Raw genomic sequence first — 10717 nt, 5'->3', positions numbered from 1 at the left:
ATGTATTGATCTTGTATTGATTTTGTATTGATTTTGTATCGATTATTGGCTATGTATCGATTATGTATTGATGATGTATTGATGATGTATTGATGATGTATTGATGATGTATTGATCTTGTATTGATTTTGTATTGATTTTGTATCGATTATTGGCTATGTATCGATTATGTATTGATGATGTATTGATTATGTATTGATGATGTATTGATTTTGTATTGTTGATACGGTACTCTTGACGTTAGACACAGATTTCTAATTACTTAAACTTATCGGCTTTTCGCTTGGGTTGGCAGTTGCGTCCATCTGCGTATCTCTTCCCACACTTGGACTCATCTGCGTCGCAATTACCAAAAATCTTTCGAAGACTTCCGCGATGCTCTGAGAAAGTCGAACCAAGCTTATACCTCAAGTTGTGCCATCTTGTGAAAAGTACTGAGAACCATGTAGCCCTGCACCAAATTGCAACTGTTGAAAAAGGACCTGGCTTGGGCGTCGGGTTCATGGAACTGCCCTGTGGTTTCACTATACTTTTAATAATCTCTTGCAATATCCCGCTATGTAGAAATGTCTGGGTTACTCATGTTTGTTCAAAAACTTCATCCCTGCGTTTGCCAATGCTTCACTTTGCCTGGAATAGTAGTTAAGAGGTTTGAACTTCTGTCATGTAATATTGGGCTCTGGTCACGAGTATGACCATCATCCAATACAAAACTGGAAGCGGCACCACTTTTGACATGATCCTTCAAAATGAACCAAAGCCACAGCGAACCATCATTGTTCCCAACAAGCGACTAGCTCCACATACCACTTCACAAGATTCTTCCCATTCTAAATCGTGAAGGTCAGATATCAAAGCACCATATAGCATCACAGCCCTACGCACCTCTACAGCAACGTGCTTTCTGCCAGATCTCGAAAACTCCAACAGCCTTTGAAAACATAGCGCTCCGTACAGTCTGTCCGTTGTAAATGTTGTAAATGTCATATTCTGTCGTATCTCGTCTCTGTTCCTACGAAATCAGTTGGCAGAACCACGTCCTCCGGCACCAGAAGTGATGAGGCCCAATGTCTCCTCGTTCAACTCAATCTCCGGTAACTTGTTACCCTCAGCAGAGGGCGCTGGCAAGAACCCAATTTTCACCAAGTAACTGATGTACACACCAACAGTGTCCTCCTCCACACCCTTGCCCGCACTGACGTCCTCGTTTGTCAACGCGATATCTGCCTTCAAAGCCTTGACAGTGTTCTCGTCGTCCAACTCGGGTGCCTTGGTGTCTTGCGGCAAGTTGTCCAAAACAAAGTGCAACAACGGGAACAACGCAGAGCTCTTGGACTCCTCCACGACAAACGTCTCCAAAGAAGATCTCCAATCGGGGTAGTCCTCGCGCTCCACATTGTATCCATATGTCTTCATGCTGCCCACAAACTGGTTGAACGTGATTCTGGGGTGTCCTGTGACATGCGCTACGGACAAGTAGTCACGCTGAGGTGGGTGCAAGGCAGTGGCCACCACGACACGCGCAACGTGATCAACTGGAACCATGTTGATGGTATTCGTGATGTTGGGGTACTGTCCCAACTCGGCACATCCCTTCAAGAATCTCAACAAGAAGTCGTCAGTGTTGGAAGCACCTGTCTTGGAGAAGCCGGTGACATAGCCGGGTCTAGTGATGCATCCCTTCAATCCTCTCTCGCTCGCTCTTCTGGCCAAGTACTCGGCTGCCCATTTGGATTGCCCGTATCCAGTACCCAAACCACTGGCGGAGCCCGACAAGTCATCTGCCTCAGAGATACCTGTAAAACCCCTGGATGTCAACTCATCGGATGCGTTGAAAAAGTAGTCGGTGTCAAGCGTGGAAGTCGAAGACACAAACGAAAAGTACTTGGACTTGCCTACACCACACAAGTTGATCACGTTGATCGTGCTGATCACATTGGCATCTCTCATTGTGGCATAAGGGTATACCCAATGAACCATTGCGCCATTGTGGATGATGACGTCGACCGTATTCGCTAACAGAGTCCAGGAAGCATCATTCATGCCGAATTGAGGCTTGGCCAAATCACCCAACACCACCTCGATCTTCTGGGCCCATTCTTCTTTCCAAATGCCATAAGTCTTTCCAGTCTTGCGTAGCCTCTCGAGACCTGCCTCCTTAGTCGATGCCCTTACATGCGCATAGATTTTGAAGTCAGCTTCGCGGCATTCCAAGAGGTCCCTGACAATGAAAGAGCCAAGGAACCCAGTGACACCGGTGACAAATATGTTCACCGTCTTGGAAAAATCCAAGGAGTCCAAAGAAGGGTATTTTGCAAGCAAGGCGGACGACTCAAGCTGCTTGGCATCGTCAGAGTAAGACTGGGTGGTGTCTATTTCGATCTCCGTTGCAGTGTTTGTGCCATCAGCCAACTCGGCCAGGTCACCCTTGATGAAGTTGCTGACCTCTTTGGCAAAAGCCTCAAGGGTTGGGTTCTTGAAGATGACTCCGAGCGGCAAGTCGACATTCAACTTCTTCCGTAACTCAAAGATCATTCTAGTTCCCAAGATGGAATGACCGCCCAAGTCGAAAAACGAATCGTCTCTGGCAATCGAGGGTGGCTTGTTGGGCAATACATCAAACCACAAGTCGCGCACCACAGTCTCCAACTCGGTAAAAGACTGCTCGTCAGCGCTGGCGCCAGACTTGGAGGCGGTTAACTTCGCAACGGCCTCCAATTGAGCAGTGTCAGGGAAAGGCAACTTTGGCTTGTCCACCTTACCGTTGGGATTGAGAGGTAACTTGACAAGAGGCACAATGATTGTTGGAATGGCGTATGAAGCCAATCTCTTCTTCAAGTACTTCTTAATGTCTCTGATCAAAGGCCCGTAAGCAGCCAAGCCGTTGATGATAGGGTCATCCGACTCCTGGACGTCGTCTTTCAACTCACGCAACTCGGCACATTCTTTGGGCACAATGTAAGAGATCAACGTCTGCTCCTCGTTTTTGTCTCTGCGGACAAGCGTGACGTTCTCCCTCACCAAGGGGTGCTGCGACAAGTGGGTGTCAATCTCGCCTAATTCGATACGGAAGCCCCGGATCTTGACCTGGTCATCGGCACGGCCACAGCACTCGACGTTTCCGTCTGGCAAGTAACGGCCCAAGTCGCCTGTGCGGTACAAGCGGTCGCGAGGCCCGAACCATGCGGCAGCACGCCACGCAGCCTCCTCGGGCCGCGAGTTCTGCTTGTCTTGTGCGATCCAGTGCTCTGGATCCACGTACCAGTTGGTGACAAACTTCTCCTTGTTCAAGTCGGGCAAGCCACGGTAGCCCTCGGCCAAACCAGCAGCACGCACGTAGATTTCGCCAATCTCACCGACGCCACATGTCTGCGAGCGGTCGTTCCGGTTGACGACCAAGAGCTGCACGTTGTGCATTCCTGTGCCGGCCGGCATGACGTCTTTAAGGTTCTTCAAGGCATTGGCGTCGGCCGCGCGGCTGGCGATCTCGAAGTAAGAGACGGCACGCTGGGTTTCAGTAGTGCCGTACATGTTGACGATGGCCACGTTCTCTGCCAAGGTCTGCAAGCGGAGGCAGTCTCTCTTGGTCAAGACGTCACCGACAAAAAAGGCGTGGTGCAACGAGGGGATCGGCGTGACGGCCTGCGCGCTCAACAACTGGCCCATGGCCGGGGTCAAGTGGGTAACCGTGGCGCCGTGCTCGGCCATCCAGTCGGCCAACTTGCCGGGCGTGCCGATGTCGTCAGCCGTGGGCACCAACAACTGCGCGCCGAGGAACAAGGGCGTGAACATGTCCCGCTGGATCGGGTCGTGCGCAATGCCGGACAACATGGTGAACTTGTCCTTGGACGACAAGCCGAAGCGTTGGGCCATCCAGGGGAAGTAGTATGCCAAGGAGTAGTGGCGGCCCAAGACACCCTTAGGGATTCCCTCGGAGCCGGAGGTGAACGACAACGTGGGGTTGTTGTCAGGCCCCACGACCACGCCCGTAGGGGTGTCCTTGTACTGCTGGAACGCGGCCAAGCAGTCGGCAGAGTCGGCGCCAAGGACACCGCCCACCAACGAGCCGTCGTCCTGGATCTTGAGCTGCGGAATGGTCGATACCACGCGCAACTCGGTCGCAATGTAGTCCGTGACCAATGGGTCCAAGACGCCAGCCTTCTCCAAGCCGATCAAGCCCTGTGGCTTGGCCACGGAGAAGTAGATGTTTTGTCTTGCTGGCGGATACGCCGGGTCGATGACGGAGAACGTGGCACCGGCCTTCAACACACCCATGACCGCGACCATCAAGTCCACGCCTCGGTAGGCGTAGATCATGACAATGTCGCCCTTGCGGATGCCCGTGTGCTTCAAGTAGTTGCCCACGACGTTGGAGGCCTGGTTAATCTGCTGGTACGAGAAGGTGCGGGTTTTGGAGGCCGGGTCCATGAACGAGCACGTCTCCACCACACAGTCCCTGTGCGGATGCGCCAAGGCGTTCGCCATGAAGATGTCCTGGATGGCGCCGCGGAAGCCGGCCCAGTCCAAGTCCAAGGAAGGGTCCGGCAACTGCGCCCGCTGCAGCGGCGTGACCAAAGGCACGTGCGTGATGGGCACGTCCGGGTGGGCCGCCACGTGCGCACAGAACTGCGTGAACTGCTCGGCGAAAACGGCCATTCGCTCGGACTTGTAGAGCAATGAGTTGTAGAACACGTGGAAGTCGCCGGTGTCGGGCGAGCAGAACACGGCCAAGTCGCGCACGGACCCCTCGACCGAGGTCTCCAACTTCTGCAGCGGCCGCGCGTGCTGGTACGACACCTTGAAAAGCGCCGGGGCCAGCTCGAGCTTCTTCTCGCGCTGGATGGCCCGCGCAATGTCGTCCAAATTATGGTACTCGACCTTGCGGCTATTCGCGGCATATTCGGCCCGCACGCGCGCGGCCAAGTCGGCAAACGTCATACTGGCGTCCACGGCCACGCGCACGACAAACGGCTCGCCGGAACTGTTCGCGTCGGTGGCCACGATAATGTCGTCGTCGCCGGAAAGCCGGAACACCAATGCGGCAAACACCGCCAACCCGGCGACAAAGTCGGGGGCGTGCGCCACCGAAAACCGCGTGGTGGCCTCCACAGACCGGCTATTCAAGGGCCTCAAAAAATCGTGCGGCAACACGGATAACGTGGGCGTGTCCAAGTACTTGACCCAGAAATCTAGCATTGTGAATGAAGATTTTTTTTTTTTTTTGCGAGTTGCTTGACGCTGGAAGATGCTTCAGATGACGCTGCAAAAACGGTTCGGATGATGCTTCGTTTCAGAGGGCGGTTGGTGCTGGAAGAAGGACAGACGCCAATGGCCGGGAAAAGAAGGGGGGTGGTTTTTGCACTGGTTTTGTAGTGCTCGTCTTTTTCGGGCGGTTATGAGACATGTGACTCAAGCACGCGGACCGGCTGAGGCAACTGCGTAGATGTGACTCACCTCACGTGCCGATAAGAGTGCCGCGAACCAGGCAACGGGTGTGCTATCTGGAAGCCGGGGCACGACCACAAAAGAAGAGGGCGAAAAAGAAAAGGCGGGGCTAAAGACGATAGAGCGGACGAGATGCGGGGAATGGGGAAGGAGGGGAGATTGTAATGGAGGGGAGATGTGGAGAGCTTCAGTAAAGAAAAGAGCTTTGGTAAGAAGAGAGGAGTAAGAAAAGAGCTTCAGTAAGAAAGAGCTTCAGTAACAAAAGAGCTTCAGTAACAAAAGAGCTTCGATAAAAAGAGAGCTTCAGTAAGAAAAGAGCTTCAGTGAAAAAAGAGCTTCAGTAACAAAAAAGCTTCAGTAAGAAAAGAGGAGTAAGGAAAGAGCTTCAGTGGTAAAAGAGCTCTAGTAATAAAAGAGGAGTAAGAAAAGAGCTTCAGTAATAAAAGAGCTCTAGTAGGAAAAGAGCTTCAATAAGAAAAGAGCTTCAGTAACAAAAGAGCTTCAATAAAAAGAGAGCTTCAATAAAAAGAGAGCTTCAGTAACAAAAGAGCTTCAGTAACAAAAGAGCTTCAGTATCAAAAGAGCTTCAGTAAAAAAAGAGGATAAGATTAAAACAGCAGCATGGAATAGAAAAGCCAAGCCCACGCAATAAAGGTTGATGGAGGGATGGTTCTTTTTATACATGTTGCAGCCGGTCTGGGTGATCTAGCTCTTGACAGTATTCTCCTACACGTAACCGCAATAACCCTTTTGACCCACAGCTTCGTACCGCAATTGGGGGTTCCGGTTCCTGGTCCAGGCAGCATGGTTTTCGTTGCCTGATAAACATAGAAAAGCGCAAATGGAAAATAAGTCTTGCAGCTGCTTAAGTAGACTTATCTTCCTATTTATGGACCGCAATTAAACTGGGCGAAGGGCCCAGAAACACACATTGCAAGATCCAATAAAGCGCAATAGCAGATCCGTCGAATACGTACAAGCTGGAGCTCGTTATATTTATGGTAACTAGACGCACATCTACGATGCTAGTGATTAATCTGGTGTATTATGTCTATTAAATGTAGTGTAGGCTAAGCATCAAGGCCAGCTGCAAGAACTGTTGATATGTTCACATCCATAATAGGCCCCGCCCGAGGGCGAAAACACATGAGCTGCAGACTTCCAGGCTTATTTTCGAGCTCCTAATAAAGGAAATTGGGTCCGCCGGGGGTTTCACATAACTCCAGCTTCTGGTGGTTCAGTTTGGCACATCCGAAACGTCTGGATATACGTCTCCAATGCGCACATATCATTCTATTGTCCAGGAACAAGCCGAAAGTTATACATTATGGTCCATTTCTAGCTGATAATGGGTTAAGATTGGTAATTGGTTCTTGCCGCCTCACTGAGTGAAAGGCCTGAAATCGTCAAGGAGTCACTAAGCTAGCCTTTTGACTCATGGCTCAAGAAGCCACTGATCTGAAACCGGTTTTCACCGTGTCGAAAGGCCGGTTTCGCTTGCTGACAAGTTGAAACTAAACAGTGCCTTGGTCCAGAAATCATACGTGCAAACGGTCCTCTATGTAGAAGATGATGTGAGTTTGTAGTCCCACTCAGCGAAAGAGACTGAAATTTCACTGTCTAGGGAGGCATGCCGAAGAGCGAGCCCCACGGTAAATCACATAACAGCAATTCTCAACAAAGCCTCAAGGCTTGTAAGAATGTGGGCTGGATTATCATGCCCCAGTGATGGCATGTGCGCAGAATTGACTTTGGACCACCCGTGATCATTTGCGCTCATGCAAAAACAGAAGGTGGTCTCAATAAGCCACGGGGACAGAATCAGGTTTCGAAATTCATGGGTCATGCCCCGAGCCACTTTGGGCTCGATTAACAAGGACGCCAACCGTTGTTCCATTATAAAGCCGAGCGCCCCACACACGGCTCAGTTCATGAACAAAAACTGGAGGTCATCTGGCGTCAATCTATTCACGGCCGCATCGTCGTGGTTGATGGTGGCGTGAATCATGTTTGCCTTCTTCTCCTGGAGCTCTATGATCTTCAGCTCGATGCTGTCCTCGATGCAGAAGCGAGTGATGCGGATGGGCCGCTTCTGGCCAATCCGGTGCACACGGTCCATGGACTGCCACTCCACACTCGGGTTCCACCACGGGTCCATCAAAAACACCTGCGAGGCCTCGCACAAGTTCAAGGCCACGCCACCGGCCTTCAAGGACACAAGGAAAATCTCCACCAGCGTGTTCTCCATGAAGTGCTTGATGGTGTTGTCGCGCTGCTGTGGCGTCATCAGGCCCAGGAGCTTGACGGTCTCGAAGCCCGCCTTCTTCAAGCGCCACTCTATAAGGTCCAACATCGACGTGAACTGCGAAAACACAATCGACTTGATGGTGTGCTTGTCCGAGCGGAGCTTGTAGAGCTCCTCAACAAGCGCCTCGATCTTGGTGGAGGACCGCCAGCCGCCGCCGTGCGTGCCCAACTTGATGCGGTTGATGATGGAGCCCTTGCTGAAGAGCTCCTCGTCCACCTCCAACGCCGGCTGCTGCAAGTCTATGGAGAGCCCGATGTGGCACACCGGGCACTGGAGATTCTTCTCCTCGCCCAGGAAGCTCTCCATGTATTCACGCACGCACATCCGGCAGAAACGATGACGGCACTTGGACTCGATGGGCTCCTCGGCCTCGTCGTCGCAGAGCTGGCACATGATCACGCCGTCGACCTCCTGCGCCACGGCGTTTGCCCCGACTCGCTTCAACACCAAGTCGGGGTGGTCTGCGAGCTGGCGCATGCGCGTGATGAGCGTGAAGATGTTGGCGTAGTTGTTGAGCACCACGCCCTCGGCCACGTAGTCGTTGAACTTGCGCTTGGAGTCGCTGTACAAGGACAGGTACAAGTCCTTTTCCTCGGCGTTGAAGACGTCCTTGCGGATCTCGACGATGCGCGGGGGCAAGCCGAGGTCGTCGGCGCGCTCGATCTTGGTGCGGCGCAACATCACGTTGTTCAAGAGCAAGCGGAGGTGCTGGAAGGACGTGAGCCCGTCGCCCGCGATGCCGTGCTTCTGGATATTCTTCAACATGAAGTGGTTGAAGAAGTTGGTGTGCAACATGGGCGAGTGCTCGCAGATGTCACAGTGGCGCCAGTCGGAGAACTTCCACTCGGCCGACAGGCAGGCGCACTTGGTGCAGTAGTACTTGTAGAACGGGTCGAGCTTCATAAAGCGGATCAACAGGTATATCTCGCCGATGCGGTTCTGGAGCGGCGTGCCGGTCAAGCACCAGCGCTTCTGGCACTGGAGCTCGTTGGCGGCCTTGGCCGTGCCGCTGGTGCGGTCCTTGATGTTGTGTGCCTCGTCCAAAACCACGCGGTAGAAGGGGAGCGCATGGAGCGGCGACTTCTGCTTGACCACGCCGTCCTTGCGCTTGAAGCCGTAGCGCTCCTTGCGGTACACGCTCTCGAGCACGGAGTAGGACGTCAAGATCACGTCGTAGTCCTGGAGCTGCAGGCACGTGGTGGCGCGGTTGGCTCCGTGGAACAACAACACGCGCAACTTGCCGGGCCGGGTGTGGTTCTCGATCTCGTGCTTCCACTGCATGAGCGCCACGGTGGGCCCCACCACCAAGTTGGGCCGCTTCTGCAAGTCGTGCATGAAGAGCGCTATGGTCTGGATGGTCTTGCCCATGCCCATTTCGTCCGCCAACACGCCGCCGCCAAACTCGCCCTCCTCCTGCTTGATGAGCCAGTTGAGGCCCTCCAACTGGAACGGGAGGAGCCGCACGTTCATGTCCGCGGGCTGCGCGGCCCGCTCCACCTTGACTTTCTCCACGGACTGGAGGTACGGGAACACGTCCTTGAGCTCCGGGTGATGCTCGTACAACTTGCCGGTGACCCGCGTGAAGTACGGCACCTTGACTTTGGGCTCCTTTTTCTTGCGCGGCTTGGCCCGCTTTTTCTTGCTGGGCGGGTCCGCCGAGAGCCGCTGGTCCGACTCGTTGTCCGAGAGCAGGATGGCGTTTTGCGACGAGCTGCCCGCGCGGGCTTGTGCCAGCGCCACGATGGAGAGGTCGTCGTCGTCAAGCTCGGCGAAAACAGCGCTGCTGCGGCCGCCGGGCCCTGTCTTTTTGCGGCCGCCGGCCCGCGGCTTTGTACCACCAGTGGCAGTGGGGCCGCCGTCGTCATCGGAATCGACGGGCCCGCCCAAGGCGGCCGTGTCGTCGCGGTATTCGTCGTCGTCGTCGGGATCGCTCGCTTTGGCCGCTAAACGCCCCCGGCTCGATGTTTTCACGCGTTTTTTGCCACCCGCCGGCCCGGCGCCGCGCCGCGGCCGCTTGGCAAGGGGCGCCGAGTCACTGCCGCCGGAATCCTCGCCGTCAGAGAGGAGTTGCGCAAGATCGGCGCCTTCGAGCACGTTTTCGTCGTACGACGCCACGGTTTTGGCCCGCCGCGGCTTGCGTTTCGGGCGGCGGTCCGGGTCGTCCACTATGAAGCCGCCCGCGGCGAAATCCGCGTCGTTTTCGCTGTTTGTGGCGGGCTCTGCCGGCCTTCCCGCCGGGCTTTCAGTGGTCTGTGGTGCGTTTCTGGTCATGGTGGCCGGCAGCTACGAGCAGGGCACGGGGCTTCCAAAAACAGACTGGTTGGGTTATTTTATACACACCGGGGCGCAAAATGCACAGGGTTTCTGTGCTGCTGCTTTTTTTTTATTTGTGCTAAAGAAGACGGGTGCTAGGACGGGCCATTGGTGATAGCGCAGGTCTGACTGCGAAAAGCGCAACGCTTAAGTAACGGTGGCAAAAAAGTCGCGGGCGGTACGGGCAGGGCCCGCTGGTTCTGGGCAGAATTGCAGGGGTGTGGCTGGGGAGGCCAGAGGGCGCCGCTGGTTTTTGTGCTGGATGAATTGTGTATTTTTTAGCTTTTGGTGATTTCGGTCGTCTGTATTTTTTGTTGTCTGAGTGTCTCGCGGGCTGATGTCGTGGCAATCTAATGGCGGGGGTTCTCTCACAGGGCCGTGGGACTGGAGAAAAAAGACGGTGGTGGGGTTGTGAATTGCATGTTGGTCTTTTGCTTTGATTTTTTGAGTGTGGGTTGTTTGTTGGCTATTGGTTGGTTTGTGATTGTCTATTGAATGCTAAGTGATTCTGTATTGAATGATAAGTGGTTTTTCATTGATCAATTCTTGATTGTTAACTGATTATTATGGTTTTTTATTGGTTAATTCTTGATTGTAACTGATTATTATGGTTTTTTATTGGTTAATTCTTGTATTGTTTACTGATTATTC

The 10717-nt window shown here is 53.4% G+C and overlaps 2 protein-coding genes across 2 annotated transcripts; both read right to left on the bottom strand.

Moving 5' to 3' along the window:
- Positions 1 to 1020: 1020 nt before the first annotated feature.
- On the bottom strand, positions 1021 to 5196 carry LYS2 (L-aminoadipate-semialdehyde dehydrogenase; the record flags this gene model as incomplete). Its single annotated transcript, XM_018854248.1, has 1 exon — positions 1021 to 5196. The coding sequence occupies one exon, from the start codon at positions 5194 to 5196 to the stop codon at positions 1021 to 1023; it is 4176 nt and encodes a 1391-aa protein (XP_018711206.1).
- Positions 5197 to 7369: 2173 nt separating this feature from the next.
- Positions 7370 to 10024, bottom strand: RAD16 (DNA repair protein; the record flags this gene model as incomplete). Its single annotated transcript, XM_018854247.1, has 1 exon — positions 7370 to 10024. The coding sequence occupies one exon, from the start codon at positions 10022 to 10024 to the stop codon at positions 7370 to 7372; it is 2655 nt and encodes an 884-aa protein (XP_018711205.1).
- Positions 10025 to 10717: the final 693 nt, after the last annotated feature.

The sequence above is a fragment of the Metschnikowia bicuspidata genome (genome assembly GCF_001664035.1).
Source record: "Metschnikowia bicuspidata var. bicuspidata NRRL YB-4993 chromosome Unknown METBIscaffold_4, whole genome shotgun sequence".
Lineage (NCBI taxonomy): Eukaryota > Fungi > Ascomycota > Pichiomycetes > Serinales > Metschnikowiaceae > Metschnikowia > Metschnikowia bicuspidata.
The sequence above is the reverse complement of the archived record's forward strand: the minus strand, read 5'-3'. Positions and strand labels throughout refer to the sequence as shown.